At 36.3% G+C, this 23,070-nt stretch overlaps 1 protein-coding gene across 3 annotated transcripts in view; it reads right to left on the bottom strand.

Annotated features, from left to right (window-relative positions):
* ankk1.L (ankyrin repeat and kinase domain containing 1 L homeolog) overlaps window positions 1–19,407 on the bottom strand; it is a 50,956-nt gene extending 31,549 nt beyond the window's left edge. For all 3 annotated transcript variants that reach the window (XM_018225954.2, XM_018225953.2, XM_018225952.2), the window contains exon 1: window positions 19,132–19,407. In XM_018225954.2, coding sequence (XP_018081443.1) covers window positions 19,132–19,319 — 188 coding nt within the window. In that variant the 5' untranslated portion in view covers window positions 19,320–19,407. The remainder of the gene's footprint in view (window positions 1–19,131) is intronic.
* Between the last annotated feature and the right edge of the window lie 3,663 nt (window positions 19,408–23,070).

Below are 23,070 nucleotides of genomic sequence, written 5' to 3' on the forward strand. Positions count from 1 at the left end.
CATTAAATGGGCACACTCCCTAAATAACACATAAAATCTTCACAGTCTTAAATACCACAACACAATACAAAATTTGCCAGGTTGTGGAAAGCTTGGACATGTGAGGGTTAAAAATGTAAACAATTCTATTATGTTTGACAATGTAAACTTTGGCTGCTTTTCATTTCAAACTTTATATACTGTATATATATCAAACTTTCATTTCAAACTATACATATTTTATATATTTCTATATTATTAGGATTAACAGGACTGACAATGATGCAACACATCACTGGCAGAAATAGACAGATGTGTGCAATAAACACTTGCCTCCATTTTTATCCAAGAAACCTAACCCTCACCCATACTACCTTTATCTGCTACAGAGCCTCTTCAAAAACAGCTTGAACGTTAGCCTAATGTCTAGCTTTCTATGCTCCATATAGAGCTAAAAGGCTATCAGTGAAGGAGACTGGATGTACAAGTTGCCCCTTGCTTGATGTACAATGGTTAGTACGGCTGTCTTCGAGCACTAGGGCTCTCAATTCCATTCCAGCCAGGGCACTATATGCAAGTGTGTATGTTCCCCAATATGTTCACTCTGGGTACTCTGTTTCCCCCCCAAAAAATATAATAAAAACATACTGATAGGGACTCAACTGAAAAGATGTGCTCACTGGACAACACCATGGGAACTGCTTTACTTCCACAACAAGAATTCCAGTTGTACTTAGTTGTACAAAATAAGATATCCTTCTTCTAACCGACTATACTCAATTTGTTTAGAACACCCTCTCACAGCTGGATCCTTCATCAGATGTCTGAACTGAAGTAGAAGTAGGTGAATAGCTTTAATCGCTCCTATTTCTACTGTAATCCTGAATGCTCGGGACATGAGGTTTTCTGGATAAGGTGTCTTACCGTAATTTGGATCTCTATACTTTAAGGGGCAGATTTACAAAGCTCGAGTGAAGGATTCGAATTAAAAAAACTTCGAATTTCGAAGTGTTTTTTGGGCTACTTCGACCATCGAATGGGCTACTTCGACCTTCGACTACTACTTCGACTTCGAATCGAACGATTCGAACTAAAAATCGTTCGACTATTCGACCATTCGATAGTCGAAGTACTGTCTCTTTAAGAAAAACTTCGACCCCCTACTTCGGCAGCTAAAAGCTACCGAAGTCAATGTTAGCCTATGGGGAAGGTCCCCATAGGCTTGCCTGTGATTTTTTGATCGAAGGATATTCCTTCGATCGTTGTATTAAAATCCTTCGAATCATTCGATTCGAAGGATTTGCGCTAAATCGTTCGACTTCGATATTCGAAGTCGAACGATTTTAGTTCCTGGTCGAATATCGAGGGTTAATTAACCCTCGATATTCGACCCTTCTTAAATCTGCCCCTAAGTCTCCTAAAAAGTCATTAAAGCATTAATTAAATCCAATAGAATTGTTTTGACTCCACTAAGTACTAATTATATCTTCGTTTGGATAAAGTACAAGGTACTCTTTTACTATTACAGAGAAAAAGAAAATAATCCTGCAAAATCCAAATTATTTAATTAAAGTGGAGTCTATGGGAGATTACCTTCCCATAATTTGGTGCTTTCTGGATAACAGATCCTATACCTGCATACCATTGCACCTGCATAAGATTGCCTTCTGGCAAGGCAGGGATATCCATCATCTGTAATGTCTGACTGTCACATTTCAAAATTTTATTTGCACTTTAAATGAAATTCCCACAGATCTCTCAGCTCCATTTTGAAGCTCAGACGAAGCAGCAACGAATCCAGGTTGCATTGGGGCTCTGTCTTTACCACCTGCAATGTGGCAGATTAGCAGAAAGCAGGCATTCCCACAGGCAAAAGTGTTTTTTGCATGGGGGGGGGGTTATAGTAAATAATGCCCACTGTTTTGCAGTATGTCTTTTGAAACAAGCAATAAAACAGGTCGTATGTGATTTTACTTTATTACGGGATAATTTCCCTTAATATTCTGCATTGCCTTAACTGTGTGGGCGCATTTCTCAGTAGATAAGGGTGGAGTTCACTTCTGAAACATTGGCACAGATAGTTGGAAACAACAGCTGGCAAATTATGTTTCTTGTAGAGGCATGTAACGTGTATGGTAAATTACATAAATGCATAAATGATAGATTAACAAAGGCAACCACATATACCTCCACTGCAGAAAGTAAATCACAAAGACAACAAAAGAAATGTCAGGTTCAGTTCAGAATGGATTGTTGCGCTCTAACAATGTCTGTATTAAAGAAGACATAAGCTATAGCTAAAATTCTGCTACTTGCAGCTCCTAACACTAAAAAAAGGCAAGCCAGAATTAACTCCAGATGCAGACCCACTCCCTGCACTCCCTCTCCTTACCCCCCTCCCTGACCCTACATATTTACCCAACATAGGGGCAAATTCACTAAAGGGCCAATTTTCGCCAGCTACCGCTTCGCCACACTTCTCGCTACTTTACCAGGTGCAAATTCGTTACCACTAAGCTAATTCACTAAAATGCAAAGTTGCGTCTCAGCAGCAGAACACTTCGTTAGCATTACTTTGGCAGTGTGAAAATTTCATAGCAAAGATTCACTAGCGTTCATTTCTGCCTAGCCTAGCAAGTACTCTTACGCTTAGGTCAATTTGAATATGGCGGGTACATAAAAGTCGTATGGACATCTTTATTAGTAGTGTTGGTGCAAATGCTTGAAGTGACCACTTTTTATTATAAATGTCCAAGGAACCATAATAAAGACAGAAGAGATCCTATAATGCCCTAGACATGAGCCCACCCTAAAACAAATGTGCCATGCCCCTCAAATGTCTGGAAAAACAATGTTAACACAAAAATCTTTAATAGTTTGGACTTGTGAAGGCAATCCTGCTTTAAAAAAGTAAAAGTCACAAGCGTTTTTCATGACTTTAATGACTTTCCGGCGTACAGGACATGATGTCACTGACATAAGATTGAGGAAGATGTAGCTTCGTTTCATCAGTTCACCTGGTCAAAGGTAGCGAAGTAAACTCTGGCGAAAGAGGTAATGTTCATTAAAATTCACATCTTAGTGAATTTGCGGAGTAACGACCTTTCGCCAGAGCGAAAAGTCGCCTGGCGATAGGGAGCGTGCGTACATTAGCAATGGCCTCGTTCGCGAGCGAATTGTCCTTTACACATGTAAGTGTAATCCCTGTTAATGGGATTTCTGGCGAATTGTCGCTAGCGTTGGCCACTTCGCCCATAACTGAATCTGCTAATCTGAATTGAAAGTTTACTTTGTCATATTACACAATTATGGTAATGAGTACTGGATCTATTATCCTGAATACTCAGGACTTGGTTTTTTCTGGATAATCGGTGTGTAGTTTGGATTACCATACCATAAGGCTACTAAAAACCTTTACACATCTAATAAATCTAATAGGATTGTTGACACTGTATTCATGCAGCTTAGTTACGTCAAGTACAAGACACTGGGGGTCATTTATAAAGTTCGCGCAGCGCATATTTTTCGCAAATGGTTGTATTGCGCATGTTTTTTGCTGAGCGCTAATATATTGCACTGCTCTGCCCGTCTTTCCGGTTTTTGCGAATTCGCAGTGTGAATAAATTTTCGCAAATGGCACGCAAATGAGACAGGAGTTTGCGCGAGCGCACCCAATGTGCGAGGTAGTTGTGCGCGGAAATAGCGTTGACAGTAACTTAAATTCGCAGTTTGCAAAACTGTTTTGCGAATATTTTATCCGCCACCAAAGTTGTGGCGTAATTGAGTCGCAGAGTGTGCGCATAAAGATTCGCAATTTGCGAATTGTGACATATTTATAAAGCCCTTTTAGACATTCGCATTGTGAATAAAAAATTCGCAATTCTGTATGCACCCTCTTATTCAGCTTTATAAATATAACCATGCACAGGGCAAATATATTCACTTTGCGAACCAATCTGCCCTGCGCGAAGTTTATAAATGACCCCCACTGTTTTATTATAACAGAGGAAAAAGGAATAAGGATTTTTTTTAAAATTTTAATTATTTGCTTAAAATGGCGTCTATGGGAAATGGCTTTCCTGTACTTCCTGAACCTGGTCTTTTCTAGATAAGGGGATTTTTTTTGGAAGCAAAATGCCTTAAAGCTCCCAAAAGCATTTAAATGGTATGTTAGTACTGCCTTATTATTACAGAGAAAAAGCAAATCAGCCTTAAATGATCATACATCTAGAATTGTTTGTTTAAATGGGACACTGTGGGAAGTGACATTTCTGTTCAGAGCTTTCTGGATAATGGGTTTTTAGATGTTGTATCATGTGCCTGCACTTTACTTACATCTATAAATATTTTTCTTAAATTTTTAAACAATATGCATTAGTAATTCAACAAATTCACAAAGCAGATAACATACTGTTCATAAAAGCACTATGCTTATAGAAGTCATTGGTAAAACTGCTTACAAAGGTTATTGTAAACTACTTCTACCTGGAACAACTTGTTTTACCTGCCTGTGCATTTAGCAACAAAGCAGGTTTGGTGAGAAAAGCGTCATTTTCAGAAATCTAGCAATAACAAATGTCTAAATGCTGACTCATGTTCAAAAAATGTGAGGCCGAATTTTACATTTCTCTATTTCTATACATTCAGGGGAAGATTTATCAAAATGTAGGATTAGAGCTTACCGCAGAAAATCACCCACGTTTCATTGATTCCTATGGGGTTTTGGAAACCGTATTTATCAAATGGTGAGTTCTAACTTTCACCCATTGATAAACACAATTTGACATCAAAATGTTCAAATAAGGCTGCTTGGACTTCAGTCTAAATTACGGGGAACCACTTTGAATTAACATGAAAAAGCCATCCACCTCAACCAGGACCCAATAACAGAGTCTTTACATTTTTTGCAAAAACTGGGTTGATCTCCTAACAACCAATCTGCTTCCCAAAGTCACAGCCTATATAATACAAAAAGTCCTATTTAAGAACTTCTAACATGAAAAAAATAAAATAATCCAGATACATTTAAGATATTTTGCTGCTGTTTAGTGTATCCAAAAAATGTTTTCTATCACAAACCAGGCAAACTGGAAATACAATGATTGAAGAATCATTGAGAATGTATCAGTTGCCCAACCATCTGTCAGGGGGTCTATCGGCTCCCAGCGGAAGTAGTCAGGACCAAGGAGGAAGCCTTAGGGGTTAAAGTCCAAGTTCGTGGTACATATAGGATCAGGCGTAATTGTGGTCAATATCCAGGCAGAAGTCCAAAGGTAGACAGATAGGAAGCAAGGTCAAAGTTCAGGCAAGGTCAAAAGTCTAGAAATCAATATAGCAAGAATTATGAAGCACCCAGAAATGTTCCAAACAAAACCTACAATCAGGTATCGAACCAGCATCCTTGCGTCCTTTTATTTTGAATTTCACGCCAGGCATGTGACGTCATCACACTGGCATCGTGACACCGGTGCCAGAGATGGGAGCGCCACCAGGTGTTCCTGACACCATCTTATTCTTTGGGGGGTCTCAAGCAATTAGCTTTTCTCATATGAAGCCAAATCACACTTGATCCATTCATTTAATTCCCAATGGCCAAACTAGTGCATGACAAGGAAATTAATCCATGTGTAGCCAATGCAGAGGAGCACCCAGTAGCCACAAACACAGTTTCCAACACTAGAAATGGAAGAAAAATGTAGAGCTCAGCAAGACTTCACAATAACTGAAAATGTGAACCTTCATTTTACATATATAATGTATTCAAATACTTTCTTATGAGGCAGCCACTGGAGGCAAAATTACCATAATGGAGGAATTAGGCTGACATGCCAGTCTCTATTTAATTAGCTAATAAAACAATTCATAAAAAAGCCTGGTGACCCCAACTAGTTCTGCATTTGTTTATGTAAATGAAACGACAATGTTAAACAAAATGTTTAAGGTTAAGTATTTAGTTTGCCAGTAAAAATTATAGCATTTTTGGTCCATTTGATGAGATCTGTCTATTTAAAGAAGCGCAACATATACTATATCTAAAATATGGATGCTGGGTTTTCATTTGGAGGGGTTGAACTTGATGGACTTTGTCTTTTTTCAACCCAATTTAACTATGTAACTATGTAACTATGTAACTATGTAAAAGAGCAGAATAATGCTATCTTGGATACTGCCAGTGCCCCTTCTCCCAAACACACTTCTAATTATATTTTCCTCTGCTTTGTAGTGGGATATGGGGCATGAAAAATTTTCTGCTGTTCACATGAATTACAGTTCAACAGGTGCAGGGTCGGACTGGTCTGGCAGTGCACTGGGAAAAAAGCTCAGAGGGCCCTGCTGACCTAGGCCCAGTCTCCCCGGGCCACACCATCAAAGTAGAAAAACAGGAAGGAGGCAAAATATACGAAAGGTACACACACACACAGAAGTGCACAATAAATGTGTGAAATTGGGAGGAGGCCCCTGGAGTTTGTGAAGGAGAGTCCTTGAACGTACAGCCCCAGTGAGAGACTAGTGCCCCAGTCCGATGTTGAATACGTGTTTAGCAAAATGCTAGAAATTGTCTCCCAATTGTTCTGATTGTTAATCACCTGGGCACTGCCAGTGCACTGGTTATCACTTCAAAATGTGATATTGAGGGTTTCTAAATAATAATTTACAGACCCACAAGTACACTGATAGGGCCAAGGAAATTTCAATTCAAGTCAGTAATGAGACAAATATGAGAATTTTACCAAGTTCAACCCCTCCAAATGAAACCCAGCATCCATACACACACCCCTCCATACATTCACATAAATTCTATCTACCCATATCTATACTAACTATAGAGCTTAGTATCACAATAGCCTTTGATATTATGTCTCTCCAAAAAATCATCCAAGTCATTCTTAAAGGCATTAACTGAATCAGCCATCACAACATCACCCGGCAGTGCATTCCACAACCTCACTGTCCTGACTGTGAAGAACCCCCTACGTTGCTTCAAATGAAAGTTCTTTTCTTCTAGTCTAAAGGGGTGGCCTCTGGTACGGTGATCCACTTTATGGGTAAAAAGGTCCCCTGCTATTTGTCTATAATGTCCTCTAATGTACTTGTAAAGTGTAATCATGTCCCCTCGCAAGCACCTTTTTTCCAGAGAAAACAACCCCAACCTTGACAGTCTACCCTCATAATTTAAGTCCTCCATCCCTCTAACCAGTTTAGTTGCACGTCTCTGCACTCTCTCCAGCTCAGTTATATCTTATATATCATTATATTGTTTTATATAATTTCGGATTTTGTCCATTTAGTTGATCAAAGACACATCAGTCCTTGTACTAAAAAAAACTGGATCAAATATTTTTATAAAAATGAAGATTAGGACATATGTTCAATCGTACATGATTTTTTTTTTTTTATCTTTAACATAGCTGTAGCAGATGCTTGAGAAAAGTGCAAGGAGTTCAAACGTACACTGTTTATATTTACCTAGAGGTAGGCAAACAGATTCCAGTCAAACTGGCCAGCAATGACCCGAGTCTCTTTGTACAAAGAAGTCTATAAATGTAAACAGTTCATTTCTTTCCTTCAGTTGCCATGATTTCCAGCTATGTTAGGTTGAAATGTTTTGGAGAATCTCCAGGACTGAGTCATGCTCTGTCATCAGAATGTTTCTCTTATTAAAACCAACTTTATTTTCCATTCACCTAAACATTTTTTACTGAGTAAAGATAGAATTTTTTTGGATTTTGTATATAAGACTGATCTTAAATTCAGTCATCAACATTTGCATATTTTGACATTTATATCTAATTTTATATTTACCTCTGGTTTTCCCCAAGTTTGCAGAGAGATTACAGGACTGATTTGCTAACAATAGTGCTCATTTGCACAAGGGCAATTACCTATAGCAACTAATCAGAAGCTTAATTTAAAAACATGGTGCATGGTGCAAACTACAATTTTCAGACATTTATACCCACAATGCAAGGTTTTCCCCATAATTCCAGTATAAATAAGACACACTCTAATTTGCTCACAATGTACCAACATAGATGAGTAAAGAAAGTCGCATCTGTCTTGCATATTGTTGGGTGCAATTTCCACTGTATTTGTGTTAAATATTTTCATCTGATTTGCTTAGAGAAAGTAGTAGAACTAACATCAAGACTGGCATTAATCCCAGGGTTCTCTAGGCTGGATAGGTGCATTATTGCTTCCCCCCTGAAGTACTCCAGGTGCTAAGATCAGGTTTGGACACAATTACCTTTTGTGAATGATATGGGTTCAATTTTGTATTTATTTTAGCTCTTTACACTTGCATGATAATAAATAAGGATTTAGGTCCGAATGTTTCTAATTATAGTAAGCTGTTCAAATCTGATTTGTTGTTATTGACAACTGAACTTGTGCAATTTAGCACAATCAGCCCCTACAACTCTCAGCATAATCTTACATATTATCAGGGTTAAAAACATAATCATAACAATATTCTTGAGCTCTTCAGAGACAGCAACCTAATGAATTAAAAGACAGAGACAGCAACCTAATTAAAGAGATTGTAAAAGCATTCTGCTTCCTCTGTGTACTTTTGTCTATATGTTCTTGGTTCATGCAATTATCACAGAGGCATTTATATGTTAGATAACAACAAGATGACTGACATATTTTTGATAGAGAAGTTCTTGACTAAAAGGAAACTAAACCCCTGAACATGCTAGGTCTCTTTAAAAATAGGCCACTTATGTAAACCAGTGCTTCATTTACAGTAAATAAGGAATTTTCAGAAAAAATGCTCCGTAATAGTCCGATTAGGTTTAAAAAGCTTTAATGCTATTTACACTTGTGATGCCCTCAAAAACAAAGTTGTATATTAAAGTCTGCCATTCAAAGATAAGCAAAAGTAAAAAGTGTAGAAAGCACTGGATATTAGCATGTGCACAATGACTATTAATTTGGTCCCTTCTTAAAAAGGGATTTAATCATAACAGAGGAAACATTGTGAGCTCATTTTACATACAGAATATATTAATAATAGATTCTTTTAAAAATGTAACTAAAAGTAAAATTATCATAACAGAAGAATTAGCCTGACATGCAGGATGAGAAATCCATTAAATTAAATAATTAGTTCTATGCACATTAACCTTGCTTGTCACCACGATTCCAATATGCAAAATAAAATGACAATTTTAAGGTAAACTGTGTGTTTTTAGCACTTAAGAATGTGCTTTTTATAACCCATCTGGTTGAATGTTTTCCTGACATCATTAAATTCATCTTTTTTGAAACTGTGCTTGAAATGTCAATTCAGGCTTGGGTACAATGTGGAAACATCTCCAGAATGAGATTATATCCTAGCTGTACTTCAGGTTCTTTTTGAGTTGCAACATTTTTGGTTTGACCAATAATTTCTGTGTAGTGAACACATTATCAATCAAGGTGATAGAAGCAAGGTGCCATATTATAAAATATCATACAAAGACTTTTTGGGAAGGCTAGTAGGGTTCTAGTAGGGTTATAAAGTATAAAGGTCCTTTTGATGTTAGTAGCCTTCCATTTGGAAAACTCTTGCTGTTTCAGTGTACAAGGATAGTATAGTAAAATTAGATAAATCCCCACAATAGTAAACTCAAGTTTTAGAGAAATGACCATCACCCAAACAGTTTTCTGTTAATTATATAGATGTGCACAAAAGCTGTTTTATAGAGTAATGCCACAAGATGTCCACTAAAAGTTTTTCAGTTGTCACCTCCAAAAGTCCATGCCCACCAATCACAATCAAGTTCTTCTCAACTTAAACCTTTAATCCACCAAAATGGTTCATATCTGTAACTGGGATTCTACATTCTCTCAAAACTGATGAGCCCTTTAGGCGCCTGATGATCTATCAGCTGTTAATGGTAAAACCAGACCTTACCATCTGTGATATAAAAATCAGATATATGTAAAAGGTATTCATCTTCCTTCAAACATAATTATTTAAATTTAGATTTCTGCAGGTTCATTTTAATGAATAACAAACACACAAACCAAATAAATAGAAAATATGTATTGTATTGTTTCAAAGTATGCCCTGGGTCACAAGATTTCTTAGCATATTTTTTTAAATGTGTGGCATTTACTACATTTCATCCAATTTGTTTCTATCTAAAATATCTTGCAATTATATATAGTTATATATATAGTTTTATATTTTAAACACATTTTTACAGTACATATACACAACACAAGTCATAGTATAACAATGGGATATTTTAGATAATAACCTGAATGCCTCTTGAATACATACATACCATATAAAGCACCCTAATATAAGTTCATGTTTCATTAGATGGTTTCAATGTCTGTGTGCAACCAACCTGAAAATTGCTCACATTTCAAATGTTAACTAAGCCAAATGTTAACTCTCACATAAAACAAAGTTCATACATCACAGTTGACTTTCTTATTGATCAAAATATGCTACACATAAATTATTTCACTTAAATGTCTTCTAGCATGGTCTTTATTTAAATGTCACAGCAAAATAAACTCATAATTTAAAATTGTCCCTTATACCTATAGAAAGTACCACTGCCAAGGGGGGAAAAAGAGGAAAAACCTTTTTGCATCTTGGTTATACAGTTATACAAGTTATACAATCAGGAATTCAATTAATTCCAGGCTTCTGCCTAGTTTTTAAAGACTGGTGTCTTAGAATGATGGCATAAAGGAAGTGGTGACTTCAGAAAGCATATGTGCTGTATATGTGTCAGCCCGATGATTTAAATTTAGCTGGTGGAAAGGAAACAAGGGATTTTTTGTCGCCCATGTTAGTGAAAATATATCAAGGGCAAAAAAATGCCCAATGTGCCATTAACCTTAGTATAGGTTTGTGAAATATACAGTATTCTTATCAGCCTGAATAAAGTTTCCGAATCGTATGATTTGTTTTTAGTTTTTTCCCCAAATCGCGCATTTTTTGGGCTTTATCCTGAAAAGCTAAAATTTTTGCCCAAAAAGTCCGAAAAAAGGTTGGCACATATCCCAAGCAATTCAAGTGTGTGGTTAGAATGAAACTGCAGGCTGACCTAAGGGCATGTGAAATTTGGCACTAGCATCACTGTCAGAAGTGACAGGATTGCCAAAGTAGTGATTTTTTTTTTCTGTACAGAGAATAGTCCTACCATCTGTTGAATACATCTTTAGACTATTGTTCAGAAAAATGAAGAACCTTAGACCACTTCTGAGGATTATACTAAAACAATCATTTTAGAATAAGTATCTCATTTGCACGTGTTGATGCCTTGGAGCTTTATAAACCTGGTGGCTACTAGTCAGTTGTGTTTGAAAAGAAAATATACTTACTGTACATAAAATACATACTTTAATAAATACATAAATTAAACAAGGACATCCATTTATTAATGTATCCCTTATTTAAAATGCTCCCCTCTTATTTCCATGGATGAGGCTTTGGATTTGCAAGCAGCACCGTACCTTTTACTTCTCAGCTATTAGCATTAGGCCTGCCATGAGTGAAACTACTATTATTTGTTTTACCCCATACAAAAATTAGGCATTAAGCGTAAACCTTGTGAGTCTAGTTTTGAGATCTCTAAACTGAGATGCAGTTATTTATGTGAGTTTAAGCATGCCATTGGCATCCATGACGCAAGAGAGATTCCAGGTTAGAATCACACTAGAAGTATACTGACCTAAATAGTTTCTGTGATATTCATAAAGAATGCTGATTAGTTGGGGTATGCAATTTTCCCTTGCAGCACAGAATAGAGAATTTCCAGCTAAAGCTTTAGATCTGTGTTTTTTTTTGCCGAAACAATAAGGTGTATGAGAAAAATCATAGAGCAAAATAAAAATACATTTTAAAGTTGATCATCAGCCCAGCAAATGTACCCAAACAACCAAATTGGAGATTTGTAACTTTAGAAAAGATCCCAACTATTGTGCATGTGTTATTAGATTCTAGGATGGGGTTCTAGATCAGACTTGCAGAGTGTATGAAGAGCAGCGCAAGTGATTTCAGAGCTCATTTGCACAGGTCTGGTCTTAATGTGGGAGGTCTATTACTAATCACTAATAAACACAAAAACATTCTCTGCTTTTTAGCGGAAAATACTTCTTCAAAAGCAAGAAAGGCAACTTTTTCCCCCCGCAACTTTTTGTTTCTACACAAAATACATCGGAGCATATGGCCATTTTTTAATTGCAACTTTTTTTTTCACTACAATTTTTGTTGATTTTAAAATAGGGAGTAAAGGTAAGATTAGGTCAGGCTGCTAAACCTGGAAAAAGTTTCATTGTGCAGTGCTACTTTAAGAATCCATTGCCATAATTGTGTTTTCCATTGAACATGCTCTTTCATAACAGGTTCAAAATAGGATATCTTAAATCTGGTTATTTGTACTTTTCATTTCTGCTTCAAATGGAAGGACAGGGAGCAACTTGGTCAACACCCTATTTTTAAAAGTCTTCACCAAAGTTCAGGACTACTTTTCCTTTCCTTCATTTTCATAGTTCATGGTATCTGTATTAATTCAATCCATATTTATTACATACTGTGTGGGTGCCTCTATAAAATGTAAATAGTTCTATAGCTGTGCAAGAGTAGCCTGCCTTTAGAATTAGTGGACCCTACAAGTGATAACTAGCTAGTAAAGTGCTAAAGTGGTAATCCCTTTATTATTCTGCCCTGCATATGTACTGGCACTTACAGTTATGTTGCATGTTTGCTAAAAAGTCATGAAAAAGGACTGCTCTAAAACTACATCATGTCATTGTTCTCTCGTGAAAGTTTCATGGAGGACATCAATCTGTTACAAAAATGTATGTTTACTTTCCATGAGTCATACCGTTTTTGTCCACTATAATGACTTAAAATGACTTAAAAACACCACTCTAAAGCTTTTCAGTTTCTCTAAAAACAATATTATTCTATATTCATTATTAAATATTGTGCAATTGTCCTGTATGCACTTGTTAAACAAGTCTAGCAATGCATGATAAACGTTATGACACGCCTTGACTGCCTATTACCATTACAGGGTAAATTTATGCCAATGCAAATTAGGGAATACTGAGAGTTCTAGCAGTTTGCAGTTTTTCAGTTTTTACCTGGCTGCAGGTAAGTGTTGTGGTGGGCTGCCACATTACTGGTTTGAACAATATGTCTATTCTTTAGAATATGTTACAATGCTTTGAGCAGTTGAGCTCCATTCTATGCAACTGATTTGAAATATTTTATTTGGTTTTCACAATAAACCATAAAAATCAATATAATAACAAATAGTATGCAGAATAAGAAGATTAATACAATGACATATTATACAGAATGTATAATTTACAATGAAGTAATATGTAAAATAAAATAGAAACTAACAAGAACTAACTATCACTATCTAAGCCAGTGGACGCATAGACATTCATTCTATACAACTGGATGTTATAAAGCTAAGTTTGAACACGTCAAAGAATTGTTAAATTACTAAAATAAAGGAGCTTTGCATAAAAATTAACACATTGCACATTATTGTGACGCTTTAACAGTTTGGAAAAGAAAAATAGTACATCGTTGGAAACACAGGGGAACTTCATATGTGGTGCTTTTCAATCCTTTCGTTAATGTTTCCAAGAATTTCCTGAGCCACTCCACTGGGAAAGTGAATAGACCTTGAGATGTTGCATTCGTATAACACAGCCAGTGAGGTTTGTCTACTGGGATGTGCCAGTGGTGGAACCAAAAACATAATTTGGTCTATTTAAATATCATATTTAAATTGTAAGGCATATACAGAGTTAAAGAAATGAAATAAATACATCTTTATAATATGTAATACCTATATCTAGGTAAGCATTTGGAAGGAAATGAACCTACAGCTAGCCGCATCTGCATATAGACTAATGTATTTTCTAACAAAGCTCCTGCCATCACTTTCAATTCTTTGATGCAACTCGTAGCTGCCATTAAAATGCCATGTTCCCAGGTTAAATATAAGAAATTGGCACATAACTGTAGATTAGTTCCAATTCCATCAAGTGTCAGTAAAGATGAAGAGCAAACATTTGTAGACCAGGAAAAAGGGTTCCAGGGGTCATTGCAAGCATGTGGATTTTTCCTTCTGCAAAATCATTTAAAACATGGAATAGAAAAAATCCAACACCGGGGAAGACAAAAAAGACAGAATTTACTGCACACTGAGCAGATTTAGCTGGGATAGACAGGGATTAGGCTGAAGGCTAGTCAGAGGATGAATAAGTAATTCTACAACAGGGATACTAGTGGCAAGAAGAAGAAAGTCATTTTGCAATATTTACAAAACAAATAGGTAACTCACCATTGGTAACGGCACTTGGGCAATGGAATTTATACAGCTCTGTGTTAAGGTAATGTGCAAACAACATTATTGCCATCAGCTTGAGCTTGAGTCCCTTGTGTTAAAAGGGAAATTTGCATATAGTGAATTAATATTAAGGAAAACATATTACTATAGCAGGGTAGTATTTCCAAGGAATTTAGCTATTCATTGTGATTAATTCTTTAAGTGGCAGATGCTGATTTATAGAGGATTCAATCATTCTTCAAAACATTGTATAGACTTCATTTATTCTAGGGTATGTCACCCAGCTGTCCCTTGACTTTGGATGCTTAAACCCTAGCTTTGTAATGTTGCTTATCTTTTAAAGGTGATGCTAGATATGATAGATATGATGATGATGCTATAGAGTGCTGTCTTGTGCTACAGTTATATGGTATATTATACCATAATGGGGCTTAATAATAATTTTGAGGCATTCTTTTGACCATGTTACCCTGCTACAGTCTTTAGTTTTAGGCTTTGCAAATACAGTACAAACCAACAGGCCTGTTGTCAAACCCTGTATTCTAAGCTAATATGTAGAATACTCAGATTAAATGGGGAATAAGCATTGTACATTTTCACAACTATGGGATTTGCAAAATATTTTTCTTTTTGCTTATCATTGATGAATTACCCTCAGTTTGTTCCTTTCTGGGTTGTGTTCTGCATTATTGAATATACAAAGCATGGTGGAGTCTGTTTGCTTAGTTCCAGGTAAAGGTAAAGCTATGCACAGATCCTCGCCCTGAGTGTATGGTTTATAATAAGAAAGGACCAGATCTTCTATATAGCATCATGTCTTCTAGAAACAACTAATCTCTACAGCTGAAGACATAGATATACACCTTCTAACATGTAGATGCTGTATAAAAAAAGGAAACTAATAAAAACAACATACCACAATGTTACATAATTGAGATATTTTTTTCTTTTTAGAAACCTTATCAGACTAGTGTATAGCAATGCATTTTATCCCCCCAGCAGTTCCACACATACTAGAATTCTCTCTCTGGACTAAGGGAAATAGAGGCCAGTTATTTAACCTCAAATTGTTCTGGTCGAGTTTTTAAAAGGGAAAAACTCTCATTTTGAGAGGGAAAAAACTTGAATTTATTTAGATTTATTATACCCCAAAGTTGCTAAATTTCCTGTCATGTAGAAATCAATGACAGATGTTTCTTGACATTGTGATCTGCGCTGGTTGTCGTGTGATAACCTGACAAAGTCTGGGTTTTCAAATGCCAACTAGGGATGGGCGAATTTTTTTAACGCCTATAGACTTATATGGCGTCATGTGTCAAAAAAAAAAAGACGCGCTTAAAAGAAAAAAAACCCGCTGCGCGTCAAATAATTTTTGACATCAATAGATGTTAATGGGCATCGCTGACATTTCGCCGGCGGCTACGTTTTGGTGAAACGAAGTGGGTCAAATTTGCCCAAGCCTAATGTCAATTCGAAAAAAATCATATAATTTGGTCGTCAAATTTGAAAATTTCATACGATTCCTCACACGATTTTGTTGAGAATTTTCCCACAACGTTTTTCTCTAGCTTATTTTTTGATACATTAGTTAAATTCATAGATGGGAGTTTGGTCAACTGTGTTTTAATAAAAAAAATTAGATGACCTGGAGTTTTAATAAATAACCATTACATTAGCAATTTACTAAAAGTAGGATACGTTTTGAGGATTTAACTTCATTTTGGCAAACATTTAACTGTATATCTTTTCACCAATACTTCAATGGTACCGCTGCGGAGCGCCGTTCAAAGCAATAACGGAGTCTGGCGTTTAGATATCATATTATTGGCTTTATTAAGCACATTAAAATTGTTGTGGAGGGGGATTACATCTAACGCGTTTCGTGTCAGTAAACCTGACACTTCATCAGAGATGAACGGCGCTCCGCAGCGGTACCATTGAAGTATAAGTGAAGCCGGCTAGAAGGAGCCGATATATCGCGAGAGCTGCTGCTTAGCAGGAGCCGGCGTGTCACGGGTGAGCTCCGCCATTAGCCGCATCGTCTTTTCGTTTGTATCTTTTCACCAACTAAGCATTCTTCAGTGTGAAACAGAGAGTAATTACCAATTTACCAAGAACACAAGAACAAAGTTAGGCCTAGATACACTATTTCAGGTTCAGGATGACATTGTATTATCTACATCATCACCTCCATGCTTATAGTCCACAATACATAATTTATTTATAGTGTAAATGCTCTATAGAATTTTCCCCACAAGAATTGAATGGAATTTACCCCAAGGAAAAATTTTGCATCTTACAATTTAGTATACCCTACTTATTGAGGCAAACTTGTTAAAAAAACATATTTAACCATTTGATTACACTTATCCTATAAAAGTACAAACCCATCGATAACTTTTTGGAATTTTTCCCAACATAGCTATCCATACAATGGAAGATCCACTCATTTTGCTTTTATAACAAAAACAGATTTTTTAAACCCATGTTCTACGATTGATTAATGTGAGGGACCTGTACAGTCTTATAAAGGCTTATTTACAACCGCCGCTGCACAAAAATTTATGTAGTTGGTGTGCCCATTGATGCAGGAAAAACCTGGAACTTCAAGGAAGGGAAACTTATTTTTAATAATATTTTTCTACCATGGGACTCATAGGGGCAAATTTACTAAAGGCCGAAGTGACTAATGCCGGCGAAAATTTGCCAGCGTGACATTATTTCGGGACTTTGCCGATTTACTAATGGGCACTGGCGTAAATTCACTAGCGAAGGAGATAGACTCTAGCACTACTTCGCACTCTAACACCAGGCGAATTTTCGCTCTTGCGAATGGACGTAACTACGCAAATTCACTGAGGTGCAGATTTTACTGAACGTTACCTCTTGTGCCAGACTTGCCTTCTCCATCTCAGACAAGGCAAAATGTAATAGAGTAGGAGTTCCTCAAAAAAAAAGTTGAACATTTTTCTAAGTCCCAAAAAACGCTGGCGTCTTTTTTTTTGGGGTTCCCTACTTCCCCCCTACATTTCCTAACATATGACACCTAAACTATACACTGGGCACATGTGTAGGGCAATATAACACCTCTATTTTATTTTATTAAAGTTCCCTGGCCTTGTGTAGTGTAATGTAGTTACTGCAACATATACGTCCATTGTACTTTAACTTCACGCCGTATGCTAATTAGGCATCGCTAGCGTTACATCGAACTGCTTATCGTATTATCGATAGAGCAACTTCGCAAGCGTTCGGAACCATGGATGCAACTTCAGATTTCCGTGAATTAACGTTGTCCTGGCGAATCTACGCCTGGCGAAGTGTTGCAATGTCAGCGAAGCCGTCGCTGATGCAATTTCGGAGGTAAGTAAATTCGCCCCTTAGTGCTTCACAGCAATCAAGGTAGCAATTGTAGATACACAAAGTATGCTGGGAGGTATGCAGAAGATTAAGGATTTGGGATTGGAACCAGGATGAACTAGCATGAGATCCCACATCAAAGGCTAATCACTTCATCTCTAGGTCAGCTGGGGTAATTCCAGGATTTCCACTGCAGGTTGCATCAATAGGTGCAGACATCATTTTGACGCTGAGCGCAGGTAATGGCACAATACCAGCTCCAAAAATTTGAACATGATTAGGCGCATCAGTTGCATCAGGCTTAGCTCCCCCTCTTCCCTGTGCTACAGACCTCCTTTTAATTACAAATTTCTGTGGCTGAGCCTTGAGGCGATTGTGCAAGAACACTCTTAAGAACAAGTGTGAGCTTGACAAACACAGTCAAGGTCTTTCTCTCACCCACGTGCTCACACTTTCACTCTCTCACAGGGACTGCAAGGCTGTTTCTTGGCCTGGGTGCAGACCCAGGGAACAGATTTTTGCATGGGGACACTAGAGAATATACAATCCACTCTATATCTAGGCTGACACTGTGTCTGCAGGTGCAGAAACAACATAGAACAGAGGAGAGTGATCAGGTAATCGTGGCCTGTAATTATTATCCAATAAGATGTAGTCTTATACTGACAAGCAGGTTGACACAAGGAACTTGTTTTTACATTATTTTGGTTTACTGATGAATTTACTTGTGTATAATTCAATCATTACCTTACTAAAAAAATGCATTTGTTATGTAATAGGCATTTTCTACTCTTTCATAATTATTCCTCCAGACATAATTTCTTGGGGAAATATAGGCTTCATATATAGAGCATCGTATTTCATCAGAGACCAGAACATCTAACAATAACAAATAGCGTATTTTCTTTTTGGTGTTGACAGTCCACTCCCATGTTCTACTGGTGTGATCATAGAAATGACATCCACAAGAAAAACATTTCAGTTGAGGATATACCGTCCTCATTTGCATGAAAATTCGAGAAAATGAAATCAAAGTCGTGGGCAAATTATAATATGATTGCATTGTCGTGCTTATTAAGTCCTATACGTTTTTGAAAATATATAAGTGTGTGTGTAGATGAATGCACTGTAAATGTGTGACTTTCTTTCTTTCTGCGTGTGTCAAGGATTATGAAAGCTATGTGATTTGTGAATAAGATTTTTCAAAGAAAGGGAAAAAGCACTGAAGCGTCCGTACAACTCAACTGTGACTTTTTGCCTTAGGGTACAATACGTTATGAAAATCCCATAGGGTGAGTTAGTGCATGTATATGTGTTTCAAGGTTTCAGGGAAACAATCCAAGTTGTAATCTAATTTTTTTTACAAGAAGAACAAATGCATAAAAAAAACTTGTAATATCTTCCCTTAGGGCACAGCGACAGATACAATACATTTTGCAGTGCGATTTTACTGAACACAACTACACAATACCTTAAAAGTTCAGAATCTCCGACAATTGTGGTTGAGCATTTCACAGCATACACTGTCCACCATTTCTTGTGCCTCACTTTGTACACTTGACCAAATCCACCTAAAGCCACAGGGATCCATTCATCTTCAAAGTCCTCTTTCTTGAACTGAATCAAGTTGCCAATTTGCTCGTCAGTTTCCTCAGCCATTTCAGCAGAGAACAGCAAGTGTGATGTCTCCAGCACATTTGTTATATGTATTTTCTTTAAACAAAACCGTTTCCTGGTATCGCTGTTCCCTGTGTCACACAGAGAGGGGTGGAGTAGTGAAGTGCCTATGGCTGCTAAACTTAATACATGCAAATTTTTGTTGCACAATTTCAGGAATCTGGAATATCCAGGACATGCTGCTTCAGACTGCAACACACTAAAGCATTATCTACTTGTATTGCTATTTAACTCTTTAAATAGCAGAACTTTTTTAATAGTGGAACTGTTGAAAGCATAGTTCATATTTAAAGGGAATGTTTACTAAAACAATTTACCCCCAAATGTTTTAGGAGGGGCTCTACACAGGGTTATGTTTCAGCCTGTTACAGATGTATTCCTGAATGATACAGGAAGTGGGACGACTGCAAGGATTTAGAGGGCTATTATACAACTTTTACTAATGCTTCCGATAATCAAACTCTTTATGCCGATAATCTAGATATCCAATGAACAGCATTTTCGGCACATTCTATCAGGTCATACAAACAACGAAATATTTTGTGACCAACCTTGCTGCTGGTACTGCTTATCTTTGAAGGGCATTGATATAAAGAAAATGGATATAACGGGTAGTGATGAGCTAATCTGTTCTGTTTAGTTTTTGGGTTTTTTTTCAAAGGGCGACAACATTTTTTTATGAGCACAACTTTTTTCTAACTCCAAAAGTCAATCAGCGTTTTTTCTTAGGGCGACTTATTTGTCTCACCAGCTTTTTTGTCTTGGTAACTTTTTGTCCAAAGGCATTAAAGTATTTTTTTTCTTGAGGTCGACTTTTTGTTTCTGGACATTTTTCCGCCGCAGTTTCGTGAAAAAATTTGCAGATGGCGAAATGTTGATTTTTGCTGTGAATCCATGCCTGGTGAAAACATTCACCTGCACAAGTAAATCACCATGGTAAAGTCAATAAATCTTTCCAGACTGTGACATTTTATATAATGTTTTATATAATGTGCACCTAAGTTATATAGTTCTTGACTGTAATGATGAGCAAATCTGTCCCCAAATATTCACAAAACCAAGGGAAAAATTGCAAAATGTCCAAAATTCACAAAACAATGGACACTCAATTGACAAATTGCACAAATTTTTATTTCCCATGCAAATTACATTGTGGTCTAGCAGAAAGGATTGGTAGATATGACTTAATTATTTCAATCAGTCCAATGCCATGTATTTATATAAGGTTCCTTCTATTGCTGTGCTCAGTGACATCACTTCCAACCTTCCATTTGTTTCAACATTCTTTGAAGCATTGCTAACAAATTCTTCTGCATATAGATAAATTATTGAGCAACTATTTTTGGCCTAAATTAATTAGTCTATCAATATATATGGAAGAGTATTTTATCATTTACATGTTAATGAAGAGCCAGGATCTTCATGTTTCTATTCCCCTATTTCCTCTATTTACAGGTATGGGACCTGTTATCCAGAATGCTTGGGACCTGGGGTTTTCCAGATAATGGATTTTTCCGTAATTTGGGTCTTCCTGCGTTAAGTCTACTAGAAATTCATTTAAACATTAAATAAACCCAATAGGCTGGTTTTGCTTCCAATAAGGATTAAGTACATCTTAGTTGGGATCAAGTACAAGCTACTGTTTTATTATTACAGAGAAAAAGGAAATCATTTTTAAAAATTTGGATTATTTGGATAAAATGGAGTCTATGGGAGACAGCCATTCCGTAATTCGGAGCTTTCCGGATAATGGGTTTCCGGATAAGGGATCCTATACCTGTACTACATATTAATGTGCTTGTGGCAATTACTACACAGAATGAAGTTCCATATTTTGTATACACAAAGGTATACAAAATGCAATAAGTGCAGTCAGAAGTATTACACAGGTCAGTGATATATTTTGGTTCTTGTTTTTTAATCTCATTACTATTTTTTTCCCTCTTTGCTTTAATAAAACAATGCCCGTACATGTTTTTGTTCATGCCATTTCAATTTAGGATATAACAACGAAAGATCCAATTTTGTTCTTATCTGCATGAGTTATTAAGTCTATTTCATGGCAGAAATGCCATGAATATTTTTTCCAAACTACCTATTCTAATCACAATCAGTACAATTATACCCATATTTATAGTTCTGAATTGCCCTTACATGTGGCCAAGACTTTCAATGTTGTTTTACCTAAAAGTGTATTTATATTCACTAATTACAGATATGTTATAAATAATATAAATTATAATTTTGAGATGCATTTAAATAATCATTGTTTAGTGTTTTAAGTGACAGATGTTCTAATAAATGCATTTTTGCTGCTAGTACTGGCTTTTTCAATCTTGTTATTTCTACCATTATATCCATGTCTGTTTTGGAGCTCTACAAAACAAATAATAGAAGAGCAGTGAACAGAGGGGCTTCCAGGCAGTCTGGCTGCTTACTGACTGGCAGGCTGGTGTGCATGCTTAATGAGAGATCTCACTGACCTAAACCTGGAAATGCCATTGGAATTCTAAGTAAAGAAACAAACAAAAAAAGACAAGTTGTAGTTTGCATTTTAGGCCTGCCTCATATAATAGGGGTGTGTTTCCCTGAATATTGTTATAATGAAAAACCCACTACTGCTGTTGCATAGTATTCAATGCTCCTTCACATTATAAGAAATGGAAAACAAAATCATTAAAAAAAAATGGGACAATGAGACTGAGTTCCAAATAAAAGTAAACCCGTATGTATTTCTGATACCAAATAGGCATAAAATATACTAATTTAATTCCATATTGTCCCCTATTTTAGTTCTCGTTGCTCTATTTTTTTCTAATAAGATGATTTATTTCAGCCCCTTTCCATGCTTGCATGTATGACATCCCATTAAACACAAAACACCACTGTGTTTCATTTTAATGGCCCTCAAGCTGAACTTTTTATTTTAAATGTTATATGTAACTTGTGATTTATAAAGATTCATAAGTCAATTTCATACATCTGTTAGTTGGTCTATTAATCCAGCAAATTATTTTCTATTTGTAATAAAAGGTTACAATTCCCTATAACAATCTGCCTGTCACAATCTCCTTCTCTGCCTCATTCAGTTCAGAATTCCCCCAGGTGCCCATAAGGATTAAGGCTGGAATATGGAAAAAGAGGAATTAATAAAACGACTGGAAATAATTTCTACACAGAGCAAGAAGTAAATATAATAAAACCAGAATAGAAACAGAACAGTAGCACGAGAATAGAAACCTTTTGGCAAATGTACTACTTACAATATGAAAGGAACAGAATAGGTACAATATTAGTAAAAACAGGAATGGAGACATATTATGGATCAGGACAAGATTTAAATTGATTGGTAACACTAAATAGTTACATTGTTTAAGTTGGTTTGAAAAAAAGACCAAAATTCATCAAGTTGAACCCCTCCAAATGAACCCCAATACACATTTATAAACATACTTATACTGACCTATTTATACACTCACATATAAAAACTATATTTACCAATATCTATACTAACTGGATATTTAAGTCTGAAAATAGCCTGTGATATTATGTCTGTCCAAGAAATCATCCAAGCTCCTTAGTAGGGCATTCCACAACCTCACTGTCCTCACTGTGAAGAACAACCCTTTTTATCAAATACTGAGAATGCTTCTCATTCTCAATTAAGGATACCCCCAACACATTACTATTTAATGTATAATCGCTTTTAGGTTCTATTATTTTTAAAAGCCAA

Source organism: Xenopus laevis, chromosome 7L, assembly GCF_017654675.1.
Source record: "Xenopus laevis strain J_2021 chromosome 7L, Xenopus_laevis_v10.1, whole genome shotgun sequence".
Classification (NCBI taxonomy): domain Eukaryota; kingdom Metazoa; phylum Chordata; class Amphibia; order Anura; family Pipidae; genus Xenopus; species Xenopus laevis.